This window comes from Rattus norvegicus, chromosome 15 (assembly GCF_036323735.1).
Source record: "Rattus norvegicus strain BN/NHsdMcwi chromosome 15, GRCr8, whole genome shotgun sequence".
NCBI lineage: Eukaryota > Metazoa > Chordata > Mammalia > Rodentia > Muridae > Rattus > Rattus norvegicus.
This window is the reverse complement of record NC_086033.1, coordinates 59,626,096-59,653,868: the sequence shown is the minus strand read 5'-3', so window position 1 is coordinate 59,653,868 and position 27,773 is coordinate 59,626,096. Positions and strand designations below refer to the sequence as shown.

The 27,773-nt window shown below is 40.1% G+C and overlaps 1 protein-coding gene across 6 annotated transcripts in view; it reads left to right on the top strand.

Moving 5' to 3' along the window:
* Positions 1–27,773, top strand: part of Dnajc15 (DnaJ heat shock protein family (Hsp40) member C15) — a 64,549-nt gene that overhangs the window by 4,994 nt on the left and 31,782 nt on the right. For 5 of the 6 annotated variants that reach the window (XR_005493707.2, NM_001106050.1, XM_063274152.1 and 2 more), the window contains 2 exons: positions 11,761–11,812; positions 19,529–19,602. The exons of the other annotated variant lie outside the window; for it this stretch is intronic. Coding sequence is in view for 4 of the 5 variants with exons in the window: in NM_001106050.1 (NP_001099520.1) it covers positions 11,761–11,812; positions 19,529–19,602 (126 nt within the window). In the remaining variant the exon portion in view is untranslated. The remainder of the gene's footprint in view (positions 1–11,760; positions 11,813–19,528; positions 19,603–27,773) is intronic. 6 annotated transcript variants of the gene reach the window in all.

Here is a 27,773-nt window from a genome sequence, read left to right as displayed (position 1 = left end):
AAAGTATAGAAAAGTGAGTGGATGAGCCAAACTTTGAGAAAGGGGAAGAAAGGGAGTTAACCTGTGAATTATTTAGCCTGTAGTTAGAGAAGCCTTGCAATCCTTTGCAGCTTGAGGTTAGAATATCCTGTGATTTAGAATTATTCTCATAGTTGTTGTTTATATTTTCTGAGTATGATAAGTATTTTTGACTAAGATTTCTATAGATATTGCTTTAGGTACTTTTAGCTACTCTATGACCACCCGCACCCCCTCCCCCCGATTCCATTTAACCTAAAAACACTTTTGCACAATTCTCTCAAGTAAGTTATTTTATAACATAAAAATGTTCGCTTCTGTCTGTGTGTGACTGTTGTGTATGTGTGCCTGTCAGGATCAGAAGAGGGAAGGGCAGTAAGTGTCCTTAACCACCAAGGCATCTCTTGAGCCTGGTGTTTCTGTTCTTCAGTATGTGTAAATAGTTAAGGAAGACGTAAGCTAACATTTAATAACTGTCTGCCATGCAGTTTCTCTTCATAAAGCCTGTGTGGGGCTTCATGAGATTTTTATTTCACACAAAGAAGATGAGCCTTAAAGAGGTTAATTAAGTCTCTCAAGGTTACACTGATAGCAGGACTGGAGAAGCAAAGGCCAGTCCCTTTTGCTATAGAACATTACCATTCCGTCCTTTAGATAAAGGAGAAGGGTGGTTTTCAGTTCCGAAAAGTGATTTGTAGCCTTGGCTTTTATGATAATTTTCAAGGTCTTCAGATAAACCTAGATATGTTTATAAATTCTTAAGCTTCAAAGCAGATTGATTTGAAACAAGGAAGGGATGAATAATATATTATGAAAATTAAAAGCTGTGATAAGGTCCATCTAAGCAATTTCTGTCTTACAGTGAGGTAGGTTCTGGGAAGGGAGGAAGAGTAGTTTCTGGAAAGGAGATAAATTCCCAAGTAAGAAATAAGAAAACTTACAAAATACTGTAGATAAGATAGTTAAGATGTTTCAGTCTTATTAAATTACCCTCAAGATATGGAGTTCTACTTTTAATCCTCCTGCATCTAGAGATTATTCATCAGACTGCTTTCCTGCCATTTCAGACTATGAGCTGTTGGTTAAAATGAATTTCTTTTGCTGGTCTCAACCTCAGAGATTTAACTGCCTTTGCCTCGAGAGTGATAGGATTGAAGTTGCAGGCCACCATGCCTGGCTGTGTGAGTAAGTCCTGCATTGCTGGATAGATTCATGACAAACAACATAAGGTAGGAGAGTCCATGTTGGCTTAAGAGCTCTCAGGGCTCATCCGTGGGCATTTGGTCCTGTGGGCTTAACAGAGCAAGCTGGCGGTGAGAACATGTGGAGAGATGTTCATTTGTTGGCCAACAGAGACGCAGAGATCAAGACAGGAAGTGGGCAGTGATAGCATACTTCTGAGGACCCACCCCCTGTGACCTTTTCCTTCAGCTTGGCCTCATTCCGTAGTTCCCTTAGTCTCCAAAATAGTGCCATAAGCTAAAGGAGCAGTGTTCAGAACACAAGCCTGTCAGGAACATTTCAGATTCAAACCTCACCACAACAGTAGCAAAATAGTCTAGATCTATTAGTTCAGGAAGTCACTGGACTAAAATAATAATAATAGTGATGGGGTTGGGGATTTAGCTCAGTGGTAGAGCACTTGCCTAGCAACTGCAAGGCCCTGGATTCGGTCCCCAGCTCCGAAAAAAAGAAAAAAGAAAAAAAAATAATAATAGTGATGATAATGTCAAACTAATAAAAAATAACAAAGGAATTGGTTGGGTGAAAAAGGCCCCTTTCTTCAAATTATAATGATGTAAGAAATAGCAAATTGAGAATAAAACCAAAATCAGTATTGATGTTTACCAACATAATCTGTGTCCTCTCCCTGTGCTTCCTTTTGTCTAAAGCCCTTTATCCTAACCTTGACCCCACTGTCCTTCATTTTTATTTCTACTTTTCTCAGAAGGAATCTGACTCAGGCCAAACACCATTGCCTAACCATTTGTGTATCGATGTAGGTAATTAATCTTATTTAGCTCAGACTGAGACTAAAAAAACAAACAGAGCCTGTTTCTTGCTCTCTAGAACCTCATGTGTAGTGGAGGGAGCCAGATTTTGCAATGTGGTCGTAGTGGAGAGTCAAAGGCCCAGAGGAATTAGAAAGCAGAGCAGTATGAGTTGGGAGGATTGGGGAAAGGCATTGGCTTTTTTATTGTGTGTTGGCTTTTTTATTGTGTGGATGCTTATTTGATCTTGCTACTGATACCAGAGATAGACTAAGTCCTCAGCTCCAGAGAGTCCCAAGTGACCAGACTGTCACCCACTCTGCAGAGGTAACCAGACTAGTAGTAATGAAGGAAGAAAGGAGCCTTCTTCTCGTGGTCTCATTAGCAGGCACGGGCCTATAATTTGTCTTCAGATTGTATACATTAAATGCTATAAAAATTTTAAAAGAATATGATTCCAAAAAAAATCTGAGGAATTATTATTTTAATGATGTCAAAACATACAGTGTAAACCAAAGAATAAATAGCTCTTAGGCATTCTGAGTGAGCTGACCTGGGGTGTCTCTCAGGAAAAAAAAAGAGGAATGTGGTTCCTGGAGGCTCTATGGACAGATTTTAGGGCTGTTTGGTCAGCTGGTCAGAATCCTTTAGGTTTATGTCAAAGAGAGACATAAGCCAGCTTTAGAATGGAAAGGGGCTCTTCTCTTTCTTCCAGTCCCTTTGTTGTCCTTGTCATTTATCCTGCTCAGTGTGACAGTGGTGTGGTTGAGACCACAGATTATCTGCAGTCTTTAACTGATAATAAGTGTTAACCACATCTACAGAATACCCACAGCATCTCCAAGACAAGCCCAGCATTTTATTCTAGCTGAGTCAACACATGAAATTCACCCCCACTGTGTCTTTGGCTTAAGAAGGAACCTGGAGCAAATTTGCAGCTTAGTTGGAAATTTGCCACAGCCTGTCTCTGTCTGTGGCTACCATGACTGGTTTGTAGATACGTTCATTCAGGTTTTAGTTTAATGTGAGCAAAGAGCTTTTGACGTTACCAGGAGAAAGTGCAGGCAAAACTCAACATTATTCGAATAAAGCCAAAGCAGCATTTAAAAAATTATTCCTAAGAAATCATGTAGTGGAGCTTTGGGAAATTTTCATTTATTATACTGATGAGTGAACTACAACTCACTGGAGGTGAGTCTAAGAATTGTTTCTTGTGCTTGACGCTTGGTTTTGTTACATTGTCGTCATGCCTCCCCCACGCCCCATTTATTCAGTAGTATTGTTATAAAGTTTAATGCTTGCCTTTGGTTTAAAAGAAATTAAATGGCTTAAAAGCAGAATAATAGAACTGTACCAGCTGTTCGTCTCCTATTGGCATGGGGATTGTTTTGAGCCGTGAGTATGTGCTGTGGAACAGCATTGCTGAGGGCCGAGGAGGTACTGTGGACTGGCCAGGAGAGATGAGAAATTCATGCAGCTTGAAACTTTCAGGTAAGATATTGTAAAATCTCTCTCCCAGTGTCATTTTAAGGGCTGATGTGTGTGTGTGTGTCTTTTCATCTTTGGGATGGTAGAGGTGGAACCCAGGCCCTCACACACTGTGCTTGCTTCCCACCTCTGGGGTAGCTCAGCACACTACTCTTACCCGGAAGTACTCCTCTAATGCCCCCCATCCTGCTGAGTCATCAGTAGCCTTAGTTATTCCCTCTTCATATTTCCCTTTTACTTGATGCTGTTTAAATTCAGAGAGTTTTCTTTGTGGAAATTGAACCGAATAATAAGACAATATAAAACACTGAGTTCAGCAAAAGTGATTTGCTTGCGATTAACCCTTGAGAATTGAGACCCTGCCAGGAAACAAGAAAGAATGATTCTGCTTAATCCTGCTCCTCCTTCTTCCCTCTCAACCCAGTGCTAATGAATTCCTATACAATTCATCTTCTTCAGCACCGCATGTAGTTTAAAGTAAGCCTAAAGAGAGTTCCTCAGATTTCCTACCTCCACTCCAAGGGGTTTAGTCTGACCTCAGCAAAAGGCAATTTCATTTTTGTAGTTGTTCAAGATAGTAACTTTGACATTCTAGATTTGTCACTCGAATATCACAGACAGTATCAGAAAAATCTTTTTACTTTTAAAATACAAAAGTCTTGAACCTTACCATTTTCATCACTATCACCCATTATTTTTTCTTAGATTATTTTAATATACTTACTCTGGTTTTGACTCTATTGTTTTTTGTTTGTATTTTCAACATGATAACTAGAGACTGTGATAGTGTTAGGTCTCTGCTGGAAACAGCAGGACAACTGAAGTTCTGAGGTTCCCTGAGAGGCCCTCCAATAGCTTGTCCAACCTGTGGGCTTCATGCAGTTCGGCCCAACACAAAATTGTAAACTTACTTAAAATGTAAGAGTTTTGTTTTGTTTTTTGTTTGTAACTTGATTGCATGGTACTTGAATGGGAACTTTGGTCACACTATTGTGTTGTAATGTCAACAGGTGGAAAGTGTATGACACCTGACCTCTATACATATTTCCTTATTCCCTTTGCTCTCTGTGCTATGCCTGCTGGCCTGTTTATTCCTCACACCAGCTGCTGCCTCCTTTAGGCTTGTTCCCTTAGTCTGTAGTGATCTTTCTTAGATGTGAACATGGCTTCTTTGCTTTCTACAGCTTTTAGTTTTTACAGTCACCTTCTCAGTGAAACTTTTTGTATCTACTTTATACACACTTGTCATGGTGTTCCCTGCTTTCTTTCTCCTGTGGTACATATCACTGTAAACTATTGTTTCCTATGTCGTCGTCATCATTGTCGTCGTCGTCGTCTTCTTCTTCTTCTTCTTCTTCTTCTTCTTCTTCTTCTTCTTCTTCTTCTTCTTCTTCTTCTTCTTCTTCTTCTCCTTCTCCTTCTCCTTCTCCTTCTCCTTCTCCTTCTCCTCCTCCTCCTCCTCCTCCTCCTCCTCCTCCTCTTCCTTTTCCTTCTCCTTCTCCTCCTCCTCCTTCTCCTCCTCCACCTCTTCCTCCTGCTCCTCCTCCTCCTCCTGCCTCTCTCTCTCTCTCTGTCTTTCTTGAAACAAGATCTCACTTTGTACCCCTGACCAGTCCAGAACTCACATTGTAGACCAGGCTGGCCTTAAACTCACAGAGATCTACCTGGTTTTGCCTTCTAAGGGCTGGAGTTAAAGGTGTGCACAACCACCATGGCTACAGTTTGGTTGATTATTGTTTCCACAGGACAGGTAGTACTACACCTGATAGACCCCAGGGATTTTAAATCATACATATTTAAGTCTTCAGAGAAAAGGTTTCACAACTAATACTTGCTTGGTATGGCATAATATAGCTTGTTCACTTTCTAAGATTCATTTTGAAGTTTAATGAACACCCCATATGAGGTGTTGAGAGGGGTAGGGTCTGTGGGAAGTGAGTAATGTTAATAAAGCTATCAAGATGGAATGATGGTGGTTTTATACAACAGGGAAAAAGACCAGTAGGACATATACACACACTTCTTGCCTATCTTTTACCACGTGGCCCTACATCACCAACTTGTCAAGAAGGCTATTACTAGATATGTTCCCTGGCTCTTGGGGTAGAATCATGAGCCCAAATAAAACATTTTTAAAATGACTTACATGATCTACTACATTGTATTATATATTTTTAAAAACACTATATTTTTCAGCACATGTCCTAATTGTCTGGGACATTTAGCAACTTTTTATTTCAGTAAGTTTCTAAGTGCATTGTTCTGTGTGTTGTTGTATGAACAATTTTAGACATCTGGTTAATTTAGTATAGTTGGTAGAAAAGGACTGACATTTACTAACTCTATTCCTAATTCTGCATTTAGCTTTTATGTGCTTTTCAATCTGATTTTTCTCATTTTGTCACTGGCAATTTAGTTTTAAAAGCTCATTGTTTAAAAAAACAGTAAAAGGTGTGGGAGATGGTTCAGTTGGGAAAGCACTTGCTGTGCAAACATGACAACCTGAGTTCAGATCCTAAACACCCACACACCACCAGTGTCAGGGCAACCAGCAAAACGGAGCTAGGCAGACCCCAGCAGCTCCCAGGCCAGCCTGCCTCGTCAGGCAGTGGACTCCAAGCTTACTGAGAGACCTACCTCGAAACATAAGATGAAGGGACTGAAGAAGGCAGACTCTAGCCTCTGCATGCACACACATGTGCATGAACCTCCATGCACATCAGCATCCACACACACAAAGACAAAAGGATGCAAAGTAAAGATTAAAGTACACCTTCATTCTTTTGGCTGGATCAAAGTAGGGTTTGCTTACCTGAAACAGGGCTAGGCATATAATTGAGCGAGAGATTGCTTACCTAGCATGTGTAAGCCCAGACTTGGTCCTCAGCACCACAAGAAAAGGCAGTCAATCATGGTGACTCTTTCTTTCTCTCCCAGTGCTGGAATTGAAGGCACATTCCAGCACTCCTGGCTCCATTACATTCTTAATGTCATTATGCTTTACTGGCAAAGCATGAGGACCTAAGTTGTATCCTAGAACCCACAGTAAGAAAAGCCAAGTATAACACTGCATGCTTGGAATCCCAGCACTAGAGAGTTAGACACAGACAGATCTCTGGGATTCACAAATAGTACTTGGTGTGTTCTAGGCCAGTAAGAGCCCTGTCTCAAAAAAAAAAAAAAGTGGTTGTCATCTAAAGAACACCCCGAAACGTTGCAACTTATATACAAGCACATATCCACATCCGCATGTGAATATATACATACATATACAAATTAAGGTCAGAGTTATCTGCCCAGTATGAGCTGTTTGTCAGACTGAAGACTGGCTCTCTTCTATTTCCTGTTTTCTCCATGTGGAATTAGAAATGTGGCTTCCTCTCCATATGAGTCCTTCCCAGATGTAGAGGATTAGAAAGAACTATTGGTAAGTTATAACTCACTCTTTGTGCTTAGGAAGGAAGACCAGGCACTGTATAGATGGTGAAGAGCACACGCCTTTCCTGCTGAGACCCCGAGTTCAGTCCTAGCCCCTGTGTTGAGTATCTCATAACTGCCTGCACCTCCAGCTCCAGGAGATTTACCGAACTCTTCTGGATTCCCTGGGTACCTGCACTCATGTGCACAAGCCTCTTTGCACATACACAGATAATTTTAAAAATAAAAAGACTAATGGACTTAAAAACATGAAGGGAGAATTTTCTTATGCAGTATAAGCTAACTTCAGATTCCCCCTGTAGGCCAGGCTGGCCTCCAACTCTAGACGCTACTGCTTTGCCTCCTGAGTGCTAGGATTACAGGCCCATGCCAGCCAGACTCCGCTCCCAGTGGCAGGAGCATTTTAGTGAAGGAAGAAGATAGGACATAGTATTTTCTAGACATAATATCCTATATCAACTAAGTTTTGATTTAACTCTGTTTATGTCTACCATTTTACTTAACATTTCTGTATTTAACCTGATTAAAAGGACTCATTCTAACTTTAGGTAGAAACCTAGTTGTGTAGGGTGTACATCTTTCAGATTGACCTCGGTTTTCATTTTCCTCCATAAATACTTCCTTCATCAAACTATCTTCAACAGAAATCATCCACTTACCGTGCGTGTGCTATCATTGTTTATGCTGTACATAAACTGTAGAAATTAATTAATATACTTAAAGAGATAATTCAGACATTCCTTTCCAATAGGGCATTTTAATTACAATAAATAAAATAGGATTTTGAGTAGTCTTATCATTCTTTGCCCTTTATTGTATAAATAAGATGTGATTGCACAGTTTTGGTCATTTACTTACTGAACTTATTTAAACCATGACCTGTCTAACTTGAGTTTGTTTGTTAGTGTATTTAAAAGTTATAAGATTCTTTTCCCTTTATGAAAACCCATGGTGCCTAGAAAGCTGCAGGAGACAAAAGCAGTGTCTGTACAACTTAGAGTGATACGTGTATTCATTTTAGTAAGGATAGAGTACTGTAAATATTGAAACAAGAATGGCAGTAAAGGTCTTTGGAGATTGGTATGGAGAAGATATTGGAGGTCTATTGTGTGCAGGGTCCTTAATAGGACATATTTGCTAGAGACCCAACATATATGTATGCATGTAATGAGGTGGTGGGTAATAAGAGGCACATTAGTGAAAGTTCTTGTAATAAGTGGATGCTTTTGTTGAAGGAAGTATTTGCTGAGGTGTGAGCTGCGGAAGTTAATCAAAAGGAGAATGAATCACTGAGAGAAGCTAGAGCTGGGGAATGTCCCTCAAGTGAGGAGGCAAGGCTCTAAACTGTGACCAGAAATCGGTGAGAGTTCAGGCATGAAGAAACACTCCTTCAACAGACCCGCAGCCCAGGGAGATCAAGGCAGAAAAGGAACTGGGGAGTCACATGCTATTTCACCTTCATCTTCTGTCAGCCAGAGGTCCGAGGGCAAGAATACTGAGTGGTAGAGGTTTAGAGATGAGGGAAATGAGGTAAAAATACAAAAGTAGACAAAGGCGGGTAGAGAATGGGCCTGGGGAAGCAAGTAGGGAAATAATTAGAGTACTCGACACTTAATTGAATTAAATCGGTTTTTTTAAATATATTGTAATTATACAAATTATTAGAATAAACCGATTGCCTGGGGGTTAATATGTCCTAATAAAATACCTTTAGTACTGAAGTAAAATCTCTTTGTAATCGGAGAGGCAACTGTTAGATTTCTGAAGACATCGGTAAAGAGACCAGAGTCTGACCTCACTAGAAGGAACTGTTTATCAGCACACACAAGGGGCAGCCTCTCTCCCTAACAAAAGTGAGGGGTCTGCCAAGGGGAAAAGTTGGTAGAATGAGGGGCTTGAGAATGGGAAACTGAATGGGAAACAGCCACGGGGGCCTGTGTGTCTCCCCTTCAGACTGTCCTCCTGAAAGTGTTTGCTCAGTAGACATTTTCTGTGCTTCTCTCATTCTGCTGGTTCTTTCAGCTGATAAGGCTGAGCAAGGTCCTGGGAATCCAGTTTACCTATAGAAGCTTTCTGTCAACTGTTTGTCTCATGTATTTTGTAATTATTACATTAGCAAAATGTTACAATAATTATCCTACAAAGGGTTTGAAACTAGAGTAACTCTGTTATATAGGAAAGGAACAAGGAGATCCAAGTCCTTTTTTGTTGAAAGTATTGATTTCATGGTAAAAGAATTTATAAATGGACATTATAGGCCAGAAAGTAAGCTTTATTTAGAAAAGAACTTGAGGTGGGAGTTCTGTTGTTTCTGATCCCTGACTCCCAGCTTGCTAATTGTCTCATCTCAATTTTAAAGTTTTGTAAATGATTGTGTATCTAACCTAGGGAAGACCAATTAATTTTCTGGAGCCTTCCTCAGAAGTCAGTTCTTCCTGTACTTAGACAAATATAAGGGCCAAAGGACTTTGCTAATACCTCTGCCACACCACTCACAGTTGATATTGGATGGTGACATTTACTATTTAACACGTGCCAGCCCATTGTGCTAAGACCTTTGTAGATATTCGTATACTTTGTCCTAATAATAACCAATGAGTGTGTGCAGACTTGATAGCGGTTTGGAATGTATCAGTGGACAGATCCGCTCTGCAAATTGGTACATAGAGCTTTACGTTCTGGCAAGAATATCTTCTTACCATTTCGTTGCTGCTGGTATTTTTTTTTTTTTTTGCTTATTCTTGGATACTTTATCATGTTTATGAGCATTTATGTGTTAGCCCTATCCTCCACCGACCCTGCTGAAGTTGAACACAAGGCCTTTCTCATCTAAGTCCTTGTCTCTGAGATTTTCTTAAAAGATAAAAGCCTCTGACCTACTATCCTATTGTCTTTTGTTGCTAAGTTGGAGGAAGTCCATCTGTATATTGGGTGTATGCTGCTTGTTGTAACGACTTCTGCCAGTCTGTAGAAGATTGACGCTGCAGTCTTATTAAGAACAGGAAGGTTAGCATAGGCAAAAATGGATGTTTCTAATAGATGAAAATATAAAAACTGTAAGGGTAATAGATTTTCCAAAGAAAAAAGTGGTTTGATTAAAAAGAGGTCATTAAAAAAGATGTAGAAAGTTCATAACACCATGGAACATATCACCAAGGAAACCTTGTGGTGGTTTGAATATGCTTGGCCCAGGGAGTGGCACTTTTAGGAGGTGTGGCCTTGCTGGAGTAGGTGTGGCCTTGTTGGAGGAAATGCGTCACTGTGGGGGTGGGCTTTGAGGCCCTCCTAGCTGCCTATGAGATAGATTTCTCCTGTTTGCCTTTGGAACAAGATGTAGGACTCTCAGCTTCTCCAGTGCCAAGCCTGCCTGGATGCTGCCATGTTTCTTGCCATGTTGATAATGGACTGAACCTCTGAACCTGTAAGCCAGCCCCAATTAAATGTTGTCCTTTATAAGAACTGCCTTGGTCATGGTGTCTCTTCACAGCAATGAAAACCCTAGCTAATACACTGTGCCTCTCCAGAGCATTTCCTATAACTCAATACTTAATTCCCTTCTGTTTAGTAAAAATGAGGCCAGTTAAGCTAAAAGGAACTTTGAAGTTTCTCTGAGTAGATCAGTGTTCTTCTGCAAGGGAGTGAGTAGTCCTTTACTAGTGTCCTAGGCTGGTGGAGTTTGTTGTAGACTGGACCCAGGATGGCAAGACTAGGGGAGCTTGCTTCCCTATGAAGATCTCTAGATGGCTGAATGAGTTACTGGACATAAATTTTGCACCATTGTGCAGCTGCCCTTTCTGATCTGATGATTATCATTTTAGAGTCAAATCGTGATTAAGCTTTGATTGCTTAACACTTAGGTGTCTCTTTCCTTATAGAACTTGCTGGTCACTTTTGTGTAAGTTCTGTGCAGGTAACCATAGCTTTGGGTTTCAAAAAAACCAAAACCAGAAATCTAAGGGAGGTTTGCAATGAATGTCTAAAGAGAATTTTCTCACTCTAGAAGACAAGGAGACCCAAGGACACTCGGTTCAACCATTGTCTCTGCCACAACCTTCTTTTTGATGTATTTTCCTAGAATGTTTAAGGAGAAAAGTTTAGAATGACATGGACATATATCCAATTTTTAACCAGATCTTTTTCATCAGAATTAGCTCATTAATTTTATGACATTCTGAATTAAAGGCTCTTGCTATAAAATAATTTTACCTGTCTTAGAAGAATAGAAAATTAATTTAAAAATCATTTGTTATTTTTACTAATTTTGAATATTTCTTTCCTAAGGATATATCTAAGGTTTTATTAAAATTCTAAGTATAGAAAATGCAATTGAGCATTGTAATCATAGAGTATTACAGAGGAAAATATGTGGTTTTATCTTTATGAAAGACAAACATTAAACCCACGATTGAGAATAACCTACAGAAAAGATTTTAACAGCACATAATATGAAACCCTTAGAATGAACTCAGAAATTAAATGAAAATCTGGAATTATTTTCGGTTACTAAAAATTAACTAATAACTGGGAGGGAATCTCTGTGAGTTCAAGGCCATCCTGGTCTAAAAATCAAGTTCCAGTTTCAAGAGAGGCAGGGCTACACAGAGAAACCCTGAGAGAGAGAGAGAGAGAGAGAGAGAGAGAGAGAGAGAGACCCACAAAGCAAGCAGTATATAGAATCCCATAGACAATATAGATTTTTAAGTTGTCTTCTTCATAGCAGCACTTGAAGAAAGTTTATTTAATGTAATTATCATTGTTACTGAAGAGATTTACTTTTATAGCGTCATGGGCATGACTATAAATGATAATACGTTTTCCTCCGCAGGGAAGAAGGCTGCTGGCTGTAGGACTAGGTGTCGCAGCTGTTGCATTTGCAGGTATGTTGTCTCGGTTTTCAGATGTAACACCTTCCCCACCGTTTACAGGCAACCTAGCAGTAATCAGTCAAGCAAAATATAAATAAGCATTGCAGTAAAGAAATTGCGTAATGGTTGATATTCCTGCTTGTTCTTTCCAGTTTTATTTATAGTGTATAATAATAAGAAATCTCTAGTATGGGCTGCTGAGATGGCTCAGTGGCTAAAGCACTTACGTGCAAGCTTAAAGATCCAAGTGAGACACCAGCATACATGCTAAAGTCACACAGGAACTCATGTAATCCCAGTGCACAGTGGAGGGCTGAGACAGGATCCTTAGAAGTCCTGGACCAGCCAGCCTGCAGCATCCACCAGTTAACCACAGAAAGGCTGTGTCAAACAGGGTCAAAAGTGAGGCCAGCATCCTACGTTTTCCTCTGACTCTGCACACCCAGTGTGACACATATACATGTGATAAGGAAGGACAGCCTGCTGGAGAGATGGCTCACTCTTTGGAGCACTTGCTCTCCCAGAAGACCAGAGTTTAGCTCCTAGCGCCTGCATCAGGAGTTCACAACCGTTCTAACTCACCTCCAGAAGAGCCAACTCTCCCTTTTGGCTTTTGCAGATACCTGCTCACAAATGCACCTAAATAAATAATAAAGTAAATCTTTTTAAAAAGATTGTTTTATTTATTGGTATTAACCGATCATGTGTTTGTATACACGTATGATGAGTGAGTCTGAGCAGAAGTACACAGACAGCTTTTGACAACTTTAAGGAGTCAGTTCTCTTTCTCCTACAGAGAGAGGTTCCAGGATGGAACTTGGGTTGTCAGGCTTGAACAACAAGTACCTTTACCCTCTAGCCTTCTCCCTGCCCTAAAGTCTTTAATACAATTCAGTACATGTGAAGGAGTTTCCTTATGCTCTCATGTTTATATGGACTTGAACATTTCAAGGCACCATTTTCTTCTGAAGACTGCTTAGTCATCTTGTAACTGTTGATATAGTTTTTTCTTTTTTCTTTGTTTATTTTTTGATATAGCTTTTTGTTTGTTTATAAACTTGGGAGAATTTAGTCCACCACTACAATTATCTTATTAGAAAAATAGTTTTAAATGTTAAAGATACTCTATTATTAACTTACAACTTTAAGTTGCATAGCTATTCCCTCACTAAATATTAATCTGATAATATTTCCATGTGTTAGTGTTGTGCTGTTGCTTTGTTAAAATAACTTGATAATCAACTTGGGGGAGAAAGGGTTGTTTTACAATTCCAGATACAGTTATAGCAGGGAAATCAAGGTGCCAGGAACTTACAATCAGCTAGCCACATCCACAGTCAAAACAGAAAGAGCATTATTGCATGCATGCTTGTGGTCAACAGTCTTTCTCTACCCTTACTCAGTTCAGGATTCTCTGTCTGAGGAATGGTGCTACCCATAGTGGGCAGTCTTCCCATACCAATGAACATAATGAAGACATTCTACAGACATGTCCATTAGGCCAACCTGAGCTAAGATGGCCCTTTATTAAAACACTCTTCCCAGGTGATTTTTAGACTGTGTTAAGGTGACAGTTAAAATTAACTATTACACCATGTTATTTAAATTCTACGGGTTCAACTATGTTCATTGTATTTTTCTTTGGATAAAGCTACATTCCATTCGGTGTGGTACAGTTAAGTTCCAGTACAAAATGACAGAGTTTATTTGGTTCTATACAGTATTTAACTTTATACAGTTCTCATTAAAAACAGTCAGAACTTAAAATTAGCAAGACCCTTTAGATTTTTTTTTTGCCAGCAGGTATATGTACCAATTTTCTACTATAGTTAACTACTTCTGAGCTTTGATGAGAAAAAGATAGTGTTTTCAAAGAAATCCTAAAAGTTGTCATAAATATAAATCAATTTTAGGGGGTTGGGGATTTAGCTCAGTGGTAGAGCGCTTGCCTAGCAAGCGCAAGGCCCTGGGTTCGGTCCCCAGCTCCGAAAAAAAAAAAAAGAATAAATCAATTTTAGTACTACTATAGGGTAGGCATAACTATAAATTCAACTGTGAGCTTTTCATTTTAATTTAGATAAGGCATATATCTTACCTCTTCTTCTTTCAGTCAGTGACAAGAACTTATATGCATATTTTACACAGAAAAAGCTCATGTTACAAATTAGAGTAGCAGAAGTTGCCCAGAGCTAGATAACACTGAGTAAAAGAACGTAGGAGACCATATACTTCCATTTGTTGCAACTAGATCTTCCAGTTTATGTTTAAATGGACCTCAAATATCACTTCCTGAAATATTTATCTTTCCTGTCCACTAAGGCAGGAGTTTAGTTGGTGTGCCTGATTGTGGTTTTCAAGAACTTTGAGGTGATTTGAAAGTGATATTTTATATATGGAGCGAAATAGTAAACTACCCCGAAAGATCCAGATAGTTGAATCTTCCCACTGGAATTTTTAATTTGCACATGAGCTTCTGTCTGGTATTAGAATTTAGGTTTGTGGTATCTTACACGATTTTCTAGCAAGACCTGTGGGAAGGCACAGGTGGAACGTGTGCCTTCTGATGGTATCCTTGGGCAGGGCCCTCAGCATGACTTAGGATCTGTATTGCTGTAGCTCCCACTTACCAGCACAAGGAGCTATTAGGATACTTAACAAAGGGAAATTAAAGTCAGAGTTTGCTCCTCCTAAAAACTCAGATATGTTTTAGAAAAGAAACTCATATTAAATTTTTTATCTTTGGTAGAGGAAATCTCTGGCATAGACCAGTTTAGCTATTTTCATTTAACAACTAACATTTCTCTCACTCACAGAGTTTCTTACACTTTCTCAAAGTATAATATAAGCACTTATTTTCTACTTGGTTTTATATTTCCATTTTACATTTTACATTTCCAATTCCAATTTTATTTCTTAGTGATTCAATTTGATTACTTTCTAGTAATCAAATAGAGACATTTACTCCAATATATATGTCTAAAAATGTAAATCTGTCTTTAGATAAACTGAACGATTTTAACTTTCAATTTCAGTAGTAGTTATAATATGAAATATAACATAATAGTAATTATAATCTTTTGATCAAGATGGAGATAATTGCCAAATTGCCAAACTCTTCTCAGGTACCTTAGAGCTAAAAGTGATACTAAGGGTTTTTTTTTGTTTGTTTGTTTGTTTTTTGTATTTTTTTTTTATTTTTTTTTATTGAGTATTTCTTATTTACATTTCGAATGTTATTCCCTCCATTTAGTTTAATGTTAGCGACTGATTTGCTGTATATGGCTTTTACTATGTTTAGGTATGGGCCTTGAATTCCTATTCTTTCCAGGACTTTTATCATGAAGGGGTGTTGAATTTTGTCCAATGCTTTCTCAGCATCTAATGAAATGATCATGTGGTTTTGTTCTTTCAGTTTGTTTATATAATGGATCACGTTGATGGTTTTCCGTATATTAAACCATCCCTGCATGCCTGGGATGAAGCCTACTTGATCATGGTGGATGATTGTTTTGATATGCTCTTGGATTCGGTTTGCCAGAATTTTATTGAGTATTTTTGCGTCGATATTCATAAGGGAAATTGGTCTGAAGTTCTCTTTCTTTGTTGGGTCTTTGTGTGCTTTAGGTACAAGAGTAATTGTGGCTTCATAGAAGGAATTTGGTAGTGATCCATCTGTTTCAATTTTGTGGAATAGTTTGGATAGTATTGGTATGAGGTCTTCTATGAAGGTCTGATAGAATTCTGCACTAAACCCATCTGGACCTGGGCTCTTTTTGGTTGGGAGACCTTTAATGACTGCTTCTATTTTGTTAGGAGTTTTGGGGTTGTTTAAATGGTTTATCTGTTCCTGATTTAACTTTGGTACCTGGTGTCTGTCTAGGAAATTGCCCATTTCCTGCAGATTTTCAAGTTTTGTTGAATATAGGCTTTTGTAGTAAGATCTGATGATTTTTTGAATTTCCTCTGAATCTGTAGTTATGTCTCCCTTTTCATTTCTGATTTTGTTAATTTGGACACATTCTCTGTGTCCTCTCGTTCGCCTGGCTAAGGGTTTATCTATCTTGTTGATTTTCTCAAAGAACCAACTTTTGGTTCTGTTGATTCTTTCTATGGTCCTTTTTGTTTCTACTTGGTTGATTTCAGCTCTGAGTTTGATTATTTCCTGCCTTCTGCTCCTTCTGGGTGTATTTGCTTCTTTTTGTTCTAGAGCTTTTAGGTGTGCTGTCAAGCTGGTGACATATCCTCTCTCCTGTTTCTTTCTGCAGGCACTCAGAGCTATGAGTTTTCTTCTTAGCACAGCTTTCATTGTGTCCCATAAGTTTGGGTATGTTGTACCTTCATTTTCATTAAATTCTAAGAAGTCTTTAATTTCTTTCTTTATTTCTTCCTTGACCAGGTTATTATTGAGTAGAGCATTGTTCAACTTCCACGTATATGTGGGCGTTCTTCCCTTACTGTTATTGAAGACCAGCTTTAGCCCGTGGTGGTCTGATAGGACGCATGGGATTATTTCTATATTTCTGTGTCTGTTGAGGCCCGTTTTTTGACCAATTATATGGTCAATTTTGGAGAAAGTACCATGAGGAGCTGAGAAGAAGGTATATCCTTTTGCTTTAGGATAGAATGTTCTATAAATATCTGTTAAGTCCATTTGGTTCATGACTTCTCTTAGTCTGTCTACGTCTCTGTTTAATTTCTGTTTCCATGACCTGTCCATTGATGAGAGTGGGGTATTGAAATCTCCTACTATTATTGTGTGAGGTGCAATGTATGTTTTGAGCTTTAGTAAGGTTTCTTTTATGTATGTAGGTGCCCTTGTATTTGGAGCATAGATATTTAGTATTGAGAGTTCATCTTGGTGGATTTTTCCTTTGATGAATATGAAGTGTCCTTCCTTATCTTTTTTGATGACTTTTAGTTGAAAATTGATTTTATTTGATATTAGAATGGCTACTCCAGCTTGCTTTTTCCGACCATTTGCTTGGAAAGTTGTTTTCCAGCCTTTCACTCTGAGGTAGTGTCTGTCTTTGTCTCTGAGGTGTGTTTCCTGTAGGCAACAGAATGCAGGGTCCTTGTTGCGTATCCAGTTTGTTAATCTATGTCTTTTTATTGGGGAGTTGAGACCATTGATGTTGAGAGATATTAAGGAATAGTGATTATTGCTTCTTGTTATATTCATATTTGGATGTGAGGTTATGTTTGTGTGCTTTTCTTCTCTTTGTTTTGTTGCCAAGACGATTAGTTTCTTGCTTTTTCTAGGGTGTAGCTTGCCTCCTTATGTTGGGCTTTACCATTTATTTTCCTTTGTAGCGCTGAATTTGTAGAAAGATATTGTATAAATTTGGTTTTGTCATGGAATATCTTGGTTTCTCCATCTATGTTAATTGAGAGTTTTGCAGGATACAGTAACCTGGGCTGGCATTTGTGTTCTCTTAGGGTCTGTATGACATCTGTCCAGGATCTTCTGGCTTTCATAGTCTCTGGCGAAAAGTCTGGTGTGATTCTGATAGGTCTGCCTTTATATGTTACTTGACCTTCTTCCCTTACTGCTTTTAATATTCTTTCTTTATTTTGTGCATTTTATGTTTTGACTATTATGTGACGGGAGGTGTTTCTTTTCTGGTCCAATCTATTTGGAGTTCTGTAGGCTTCTTGTATGCTTTTGGGCATCTCTTTCTTTAGGTTAGGGAAGTTTTCTTCTATGATTTTGTTGAAGATATTTACTGGTCCTTTGAGCTGGGAGTCTTCACTCTCTTCTATACCTATTATCCTTAGGTTTGATCTTCTCATTGAGTCCTGGATTTCCTGTATGTTTTGGACCAGTAGCTTTTTCCATTTTACATTATCTTTGACAGTTGTATCGATGATTTCTATGGAATCTTCTGCTCCTGAGATTCTCTCTTCTATCTCTTGTATTCTGCTGGTGATGCTTGTATATACGGCTCCTTGTCTCTTCCTTTGGTTTTCTATATCCAGGGTTGTTTCCCTGTGTTCTTTCTTCATTGCTTCTATTTCCATTTTTAATTCCTTCAATTGTTTGATTGTGTTTTCCTGGAATTCTTTCAGGGATTCTTGTGATTCCTCTCTGTAGGCTTCTACTTGTTTATTTATGTTTTCCTGCATTTCTCTAAGGGAGTTCTTCATGTCTTTCTTGAAGTCCTCCAGCATCATGATCAACTATGATTTTAAATCTAGATCTTGCTTTTCTGGTGTGTTTGGATATTCGGTGTTTGCTTTGGTGGGAGAATTGGGCTCCGATGATGCCATGTAGTCTTGGTTTCTGTTGCTTTGGTTCCTGCGCTTGCCTCTCGCCATCAGGTTATCCCTAGTGTTACTTTGTTCTGCTATTTCTGACAGTGGCTAGACTGTCCTATAAGCCTGTGGGTCAGGAGTGCTGTAGACCTGTTTTCCTGTTTTCTTTCAGCCAGTTATGGGGACAGAGTGTTCTGCTTTCGGGCGTGTACTTTTTCCTGTCTACAGGTCTTCAGCTGTTCCTGTGTACCTGTGTCCTGAGTTCACCAGGCAGGTCACTTGGAGCAGAAAAGGTGGTCTTACCTGTCGTCCCAAGGCTCAAGTTTGCTCGTAGGGTGTTGCTTATGAGTTCTCCGGGAGGGCAGCAACCAGGAGGACCTGTGCCACCCTTTCCAGGAGCCCCTGTGCACCAGGGTCCCAGATGTCATTTGGTGTTTTCCCAGTCAGAAATGTGGGCAGAGTGTAGTCTCTTCTGGCTTCCCAGGCATGTCTGCCTCTCTGAAGGTTTAGCTCTCCCTCGCACAGGATTTGGGTGCAGAGAACTGTTGATCCAGTCCCTTCAGGTTCCGGCAGTGTCTCGGGCGCGGGGGACCTGCACTCCAGTGCCCCTATCTACCGGATCCCAGAGGCTGTATACAGTTTCCTCTTGGGCCAGGGATGTGGGCAGGGGGTGGGCAATATTAGTGGTCTCTTCAGCTCTGCAGTCTCAGGGGTGCCCACCTGTCTGGGAGGTGAGCTCTCTCTCCCATGGGGTTTGGGAGCAGTGAGGTGCGGGCGGGGATCAGCGAGGTTGGGAATCCAGCTAAAAACCCATGATACTAAGTTTTATGGATGATAAATCACTGTAATCTGACATACATAAATGAGATTAAAGATTTAAAAACCAAAAAAAGGAAAACCAAAGTTAAGATTTTAGAGAAAGTAAACATCTAAAGTGAGAAAGACAGACAATCAATTCTTTAGTAATTAGCTTCACATGTGGTTGCTTTCTTACTCTCCAGGTTACTCTAGTAATTGCCTTCCTATACCATGTGTGTTCAGAAGTTTGTCTTTTGTGTATTTCAGTGTGTATATCATCATAAGTGACAATATAATTAATCATTTAGTATCATTTACATTTAGGTATCTGTTACAGTGACTTACTCTGTTCAGTTTATTATGGAAGGAGTGTTAAGATATTATTGTATTCTATAACATTGTATAAAATGTTATACATGTAAACACTGAAAACTAATTCCATTAAATGAGCTAGAACTTGATATGTGTGTTGCCTGTGGTGATATTAATGTCAAAGTCTGTCTTTTAGTAAATTACAAGTTTGAAAAATAACAGGTCTCTTTGATAAAATTTGAATACTCATTTGAAATAGCACTTATAAGATAAACTATCAATAAATTATGTATGATAAGCACTTTAAAGTAATGATTGACATTGATTATGAAAAATATATTTGTGTTTGTTCTCCTTACTGTTTAGGTCGCTATGCATTTCAAATCTGGAAACCTCTAGAACAAGTACTCACTGCAACAGCAAGGAAGATTTCCTCTCCAGTAAGTGAAACGAGGCTGTGATCAGGAAGCACATTTTGACGGTCTCTTGGCCTACTGCAGCGCAGCTCAGAGCAACTCGGAGCGCATCTTAGGCTGCCCACCTGGACGCTGGGCAGACGTTGGCCTTTGCTCCCCTGACATCACCTGTGTGTCTGTCTAGTTTATGGAGTTAAGTTCCTCAGTCATAGGATTTTTGCGTATGAACTCCGATTTCTGGTTCTGACGGCTGTTATACTCTAGGTAGTGTTGGATAGACTGTCAGGTGTTGAAGCAGGCTCTCATGTAGCCCAGGCTGGCCTGAGCTCTTTGCTCCTCCTGTTCCCATTTCCCGAGTGGCTGGCTGCAGACACACACCTAGCCTCTTTGGATTTGTGTTTTTGAGTTAGCATCTCACTGTTGAGTCAGAGCTGACTTTGAACTCTTGACCCGAAAGCCTCATACACTGAGTGTCGAGATTACAGGCATGTGCCACCAGACCTGTCATCTCTCCCGTCTAACGACTGTTTAGTTACTTCATAAACAGTGAGAGCCCGCCACTTACCAATCCCTGTGCCAGGAGGTAAGAGTGACAGCTAAGTAAAGCAGTGGTAGACTTCTGTAGAGTGAATGTCACCTTGATACTCTGTATCACTGCATTTGACCATCTTAAACATGAAACCAGGAAAGTCCAGCCACAAACTCCTATGGGCCTATACATTCATTTAACAGAATTCTAGATATTCCCTATAAACTTAATAGAAGTACAGAATGAATGAAAATAGGTATTAAAAAACTATAGTGTGTTGGAAGGTGGAGAGGCTTGGTGGTTAAGAGCCTGGTTGCTCTTCCAGAGGACTCGGGTTCAATTCCACGTCCCCACATGGCATCTCTCAAGTGTCTGTAACTCAATTTCCAGGGCATCCAACCCCCTCACACAGACACAACAATGCATGAAAAATAAATATTTTTTCTTAAAAATTGCTGCAGTGTGACTTGCAGTTTGTGGTCACTGAAGGGTTCACCATAAGGATTCGCTGAATCGCTGCAATGTAAACATTGACTTATGGAGATTAGAGCCAGCTAATGAGAGAGAATGAGTTGTTTTAGCACAGACATTACCAGCCGGTGGGGCTTGGTTGATGGCAGCCCCTTCAAAGGATGCCTTAACAAGTAATTCAGAGTCCTTTCAAACACGCACGAGATTTTCTGAAAGCTGTGAATGCAGTTTGTAGAATTTATAGTGCTTATAGAATATAGCTTTGTTTTCTGTTTCCCATTTATATTTGACTTGACTAACATTGGTACATAGATATTTTAGCATTTGTTTGGTTACTATTCACTGTGTGTCTGCTACATGGCAGTGGAACGTACTCCTAGGCCAAAGATACTTCTCTCTAGGAGTTTACAGTTTTACATTTTAGTGGAGATAAGCAATTTAAAACCTGAAGATTCCCAAAATTATCAAGTATCCATAAGTAATCCAACCAGGATAAAATACAAGAATAGCAGAGGAAAGGGGCGTGTGTATATTCAGGCCGACAGCCTTTTAGGAGGCGAGTCCACAGACATGTGAAGGACAGTGTTCTGGGCAATAGGAGTACCAGAGGTCCCTAGGTGGGAGGTCCCTAATGCAAGGGTAATTCCAGTGGTGACTGAAGACAGTAAGTTGGCTGGGGCCCAGATCTCTTACTGCCTAGGACCATGGTAGCACCTCTGTTTTTGAAAGATTTTGAACAGGGGAAAGGAGATTTGGTCTGCTGTAATTAGCTTTATCGTTTGGCCTGCCTAATCTTCAGTGTAGACCAGAGTGAGCCAGAGCTCACTGTGAGGGTAGTTGAGAAGGAATCATGTTAGGCAGTGTCACAGTGACAGGAGTGGAAACCGTAATAGGGTTCAGTGAGTGTATGTTGGCTCTGTCTTTCTATGTGTGTCACTTATAACTGGGAAAAATCAGAAATTACCTTGCTTCCGTCCTGGTGATCTTTTGTACACATATGTACACCACAAATAGAAAACCTTCAAGCTTTATGGAACACTGTGTTATTCAGTGCTGCAGAAGAAGGAAAAGGCCTTGAGAATGTCTTCCCCAGTGCACTGCTCAGGGGAGGCCTGCAGCAGGCCGGGCCGCCTGGCATGCCTTACTGGAGGCCTTTCCTAAGGAGAGAGGCTTGAGCATGGTGATGTGCTGCTGCCCTGCCCTCCCCTCGTAAGGATGTTTTAATGCATCTGTATTTTTCTTTTTAAATAAAAAACAGTTTAGAATACTGTACTCATCATCTTTAAAAATAATTCATTACATTTAACCCCTCCAGAGAAACTGAGACATGAAGTATCTACATAGCTTCTCTTCACACTAAGGAGTCCACACTTCATAACTGCAGCATTACAGGGTTTGATAAGTATGAACTTTAGAGCCAAGTTGGGTTACTAAAAGAATAGGAACAAAATTGTATGTCACTATCACATCCGTAGGGTGGATGGTTCCAGGCGCAGTGGGCTTTCTGCTTATCATTCTGTATAGTCTTTATCACTCGAGATTAACTGTCCTGTTCTTAAATCCCACTTTGCTTATTCGCATGTCTAAAATGTATTGTATTGGAATGCTGGCTAGAGTGAGTGTTCATCTGTGAGCAAGGATGGTGGATCTTTTCACTGTTTTTCCACTACAAGACTTGTGTTGCCCCTCATGATTAACTGTGACTTGTGGCTGCTTAAAATCTCGTGGTACCATTGTAACAGAAGTAGAGTCCCTAGGGCCCAACCTCACTGCCCGCCCTCCTGGTCCCTGCACGGTCACAGCCAGAGTTTCTGCTGCTCACCTGACTACCTTTTACACCTGGACCACCTGCTTTGTAGCTTTGTTTCACTGTGTGATGGTTTTAGTTTGTTTCCTTTACTATTAGTATCTTAGCATTACTTAGCATTTCATGAGGATTCGGAATACATTGTAACTTATTTGAAAGTACTGTTTTATTCTGTCATACTTCTTATGCTTTTCTTTATTTCTTCCCTCTGTTAAATCTCTATAGGATTCTTATTAGGAAGAAGTGTCTACCTGGTTTATCTCTCTCTCTCTCTCTCTCTCTCTCTTTTGTTCCTGGATTTTTCTTCTATGTTTCATAATTCTTCATTTTGCCAATCACCAGGCTGATGGTTAGCAATGGCCATCTTTAATTCAATTCATCTGAGTTTTATATCAGGGAAATGTTTTAAATGTATTTTATTTTAACTTATGGATGTATTTGTGGAGCAGCCCCCATATGAGTGCAGGTGCCTAACGGGTGTAGGAGCTGCTGTTAGATCCCAGAGGCTGGACGGTGGGCGACGTGGGATGTCCGCTGTGATGCTTCTGCAACAGCCTTGGTGGGTTGTTGTTGTTTTTTTTAAGATTTATTTATTATATATAAGTACACTGTAGCTGTCTCCAGACACACCAGAAGAGGGCATCAGATCCCATTACAGATGGTTGTGAGCTAGCATGTGGGTGCTGGGAATTGAACTCAGGACCTCTGGAAGAGAAGTCAGTGCTCTTAACCACTGAGCCATCTCTCCAGCTCAGTGCCTTGGTGTTTTTAACTACCAGCCATCTCCTCAGCCATACAAGAGAAAAGTGTACTGTCTAAGAGGTCATTGTTCATTGTGGTTGTTGTTTTCATTATTTATTCATTTATGTCCTGATCACAGCCCCCTCCTCTCCTCCTGCACTCCCCCTCACACACACACACAACCCTTTCCCCTTCCCCCTTCTCCTCTGAGAAAGGGGAGGCTACCCAAGGGTTTCACCCCACCCTGGCACATGGAGTCACTGCAGGACTAGGTTTATCCTCTCCCACTGAGGCCAGACAAGGTGACCGGCCATTGTTTTTATTTCTTCTTCATAGCAATGTATCTGTTTTCTTGGTCAAAGGGAAAAGTCACAGGCTCTGGGCTTTTAGGCTGGAATTTAGTAGAGTATAGTGATGGCCCCTCTTTACTCTTTACCTCAATACTCAAAAAAGAAATGGCCTCTGAACTTAATGGCTTTTCTTGGTTTCCCAGCAGGAGTTTATTTTTTCCTGGTGTATTTGTTTGTTCTGTTTCCTGACGTTTGAGGCTACTGTGACGGTTTTTCCACCTGTCAGTGCAGCCTTTCATGTTTTAGACATCACTATTTGTTCAAACTTTGTACCTTACTGCTTACATCTTACTTTCAAAGTCTATTATTTTTTTCTTATTATAAATATTTACTTTCTCATTTCTAAGTCACTTTGGGAGACAAAGGATCTTTATGATTGTCTTAGGGTTTCTTTTGCTCTAAAGAGACACCATCACTTTAGCAACTCTTACAAAGGAAAACATCTCATTGGAGCTGGCTTACAGTTCAGAGGTTGATTAATTATCATCAAGGTGGGAAGCATAGTGGTGTGCAGGCAGACATGGGGCTAGAGGAGCTGAGGCGTCTACATCTGGATCTTCAGGCAGCTGAAGTGGAGTGACTCTGTGATTGGCTTGAGCATCACACCTTAAGGCCCGCCCCCACAGTGACACACTTCTTCCAACAAGGCCACACCTCCAAATAGTGTCACTCCCCATGGGCTAAGCATTAAAATGGGAACCATTCCAGTTCAAAGCACCACAATGACTCAGTCTGTTATTTTTAACTAGTGCCCTTTGTTATTAGAAATGTATAAATGAATACTAATTGGTTCAACAAATGTCTGATCACTCCTAATTTGGGGATAGAGTCCTGAATCATTTATCTTCTTCGAGGCTTTTAATTTTCTATTTGTGACTTGTCTTTTTTTTTAAGTCACCCTGCTCTATAACTCAGATCATTCTTGATTTCTCAATGAAATGTATTCTTCACCTTGCTCTGTGAATGATGCCACTTTCACCTGGATTTCCGGAGGGCTGTTCCTGTGCTGCTCGCATGTCTAACAAAGATCTGTCCAGCTTGAGCTATCCCTTTGATAGCCTGACACAGAGTCACTTCACCCTAATCTCGGAGAGAAATGAATGTGATTCCTGGAGTTTCTTGTGTCTGCTTCTTGAACAGAATAATACAAAACAATAATTTCTACCTTCCAGGGTGGTTCCAGTGGACCACACCATCTTCTCTCCATATCTAATCACATGATTGTTACTTGTCATAGTATCATGTTAATGGATCTAGACATTTCCACGGGATCACGTCTTTTCAGAGAAGGGACTGCAGCATCTTATCTCTGTACCCTAAACAATTCAGTGTTGCTCTATCTTATCTCGCCTCAGACACCCTGAGTTATTATTTAATATTAAAGGAGAGAGATACTGAGTTATAATTTTGTGCCTGGTTATAATACCAATAGTAATTTAAAGATAATAGATTGGTATATTATAAAATATTTCTTTTTTTTTTTTTTTTTTTTGGTTCTTTTTTCAGAGCTGGGGACCGAACCCAGGGCCTTGCGCTTCTTAGGTAAGCGCTCTACCACTGAGCTAAATCCCCAGCCCCAAAATATTTCTTTTTAAAAACTAATAGGAAAATCTAAATTTTATAGTACTAGAAGGCAGGATTTTCTCTGAAGAAATGTGCCTATGTCTTAGTAGTTACGCAACATAGGCTTCCATTTTCTCTTGTCTGTTTTTCTGTCTGTTGACCCTGTTGTGTTAAGTGTCTGTCCATGAAATAGTGTTCTTTTAGAAAGTATGATGACTTTTGAATATGAAGTTCTCACAGACGCTGGATGTTGAGGAAACTTATGTGGCACCATTTTCACATAGTAAAAAGAAAAATAGCACAAATACCAACCAGCGCTTGCTTTTAAGAGTAGTAACTGGGACTATAGGGAGAATCACAGTTTGGGGAGCATCATTTTATCTTATGCTGACTCTGAGTCTTAGAGCTCCCTAAGGTAGATGAAGACTCACAGCAATACCTTTTTTTGTAGAGAAAACTTTATCGGCCTTAAGCATGATTGGGATTTAGCTCAGTGGTAGAGGGCCCTGGGATTGGTCCCCAGCTCCGGAAAAAAAAAAAAAGAAAGAAAAAAAAATGATTTAAGACCAAAATAAGAACAAATGTGCTCCTGTAGAAATGGCTCCCATAATCAACTCAAATAACCTGCTTTCAGCTAGCAGTAAGGTTTGCATCTAATAAAGAGCTTAGTCTCCTGGGAGAGCCTTTAGGCCCATCTGACCTTCCTCCAGTTTCTCCCCAGCTCGGGCTTGAGGTTTACCCTCCTGTCCTCTGTAACAGTCTCTGTGTTTTGCTTCGTAGTAGTTTGAAAATGACGTGGCACTTGGAATAAGGCATGTTACTCTCGTGCCCTGTTCGATATTTAGATCAGTGTCTATGTGGTAAAAGACAGCCCTTGACAGGACTTGCAGCCGATCGTCTACGTGGAAGGGGAAGTTGCTTCTGTACTAAGTGTGTACACTTTTTCCTTTTTAATCATTCTTTAAACAATTACAGTATAGCCACTGCTTATTTGTGTGGAGTTTGCATTGTTTTAGGGACCTACAGGTGATTCCGGGTGTATAAGAGGGTAAGATAGCTTATATACAGATACTATGTTGCCGTTCTGTGTAACAGACTTGTACACTTAAGCATTTCAATACGTCCAGGGTTCTGGAATCAATCTCTGATATATATTATAGTCAGTGACTATAGTTACTTATTGTATCTCATGAAAATACAAGCTTCTGTCTAGAAATATATATATATATATATATATATATATATATATATATATATATATATGCAATCATATATGCCTTTATTTCTTTCTAAAAGCTGAGTTCATATACCTACTTTGTGTTTGGAGCTCCTGAAATTAATTCCTTTCCCTTGCTGCCTCCTCTGATTTCTTCCCCTCTCATTTCTGATCTCTCCTTTTCCCTAGTTTGAGATAGGGTGTTGTTCTGTTGCCAGAGAGAGCAGTGATGTGCGTGCTTCTCCTGCCTCTCTCGTCTAAGTGCTTTGATCACAGCTATGCACTGTGACTCAGTTGGCTTCATGTGCTCTTGGTTTCTGAGACAGATCTCTGTACAGTCCAGGCTGGCTGGGCTGGAACTCAATTCTGCTTCTCTGTTGACCTTTGCTAATTCTGGTGTTGATTTTTGGATCACATTCTCTTTTCCCCATCAGAAGCATTGGAAACCACTTTTCACTACTTCACTTTTGGCTTCTAGTTTCCCTTCTATGTCGTATGTGGTCAGTCTGCTTAGCGTTTTTTAGTTTTCTTTGGTTTCAAGCTTTGATGTAAACTTTGAGGCTCAGTCTCTATGCTTGCACACCTTTGGGAGTCTGCTCAATCTCTCTTCACCAAGCCCTGATCACAGTGAGAAGTTTCAGGACTTTCTGTAGATTGAACTTCTTGCCACTTAGAAATTTGATAGAAGCTTCAAATGTAACCCATCAACAGCCATCCTCCTCATGTCCATTTCCCATGACTGATGACTTTAGTCATTATGGCAGTTCTAGGCCACAAATCTTGAAACTATTCGTATGGTTTGGGTTCTTTGAAAAGCAGACAATTGGGGCAAAAATTGGAGCGCTGTAACTTTTTTTTTTTTTTTATTAACTTGAGTATTTCTTATATACATTTCGAGTGTTATTCCCTTTCCCGGTTTCCGGGCAAACATCCCCCTCCCCCCTCCCCCTCCTTATGGGTGTTCCCTTCCCAACCCTCCCCCCATTGCTGCCCTCCCCCCATAGACTAGTTCACTGGGGGTTCAGTCTTAGCAGGACCCAGGGCTTCCCCTTCCACTGGTGCTCTTACTAGGATATTCATTGCTACCTATGGGGTCAGAGTCCAGGGTCAGTCCATGTATAGTCTTTAGGTAGTGGCTTAGTCCCTGGAAGCTCTGGTTGCTTGGCATTGTTGTACTTTTGGGGTCTCGAGCCCCTTCAAGCTCTTCCAGTTCTTTCTCTGATTCCTTCCACAGGGGACCTATTCTCAGTTCAGTGGTTTGCTGCTGGCATTCGCCTCTGTATTTGCTGTATTCTGGCTGTGTCTCTCAGGAGCGATCTACATCCGGCTCCTGTCGGTCTACACTTCTTTGCTTCATCCATCTTGTCTAATTGGGTGGCTGTATATGTATGGGCCACCTGTGGGGCAGGCTCTGAATGGGTGTTCCTTCAGTCTCTGTTTTAATCTTTGCCTCTCCCTTCCCTGCCAAGGGTATTCTTTTTCCTCATTTAAAGAAGGAGTGAAGCATTCACATTTTGA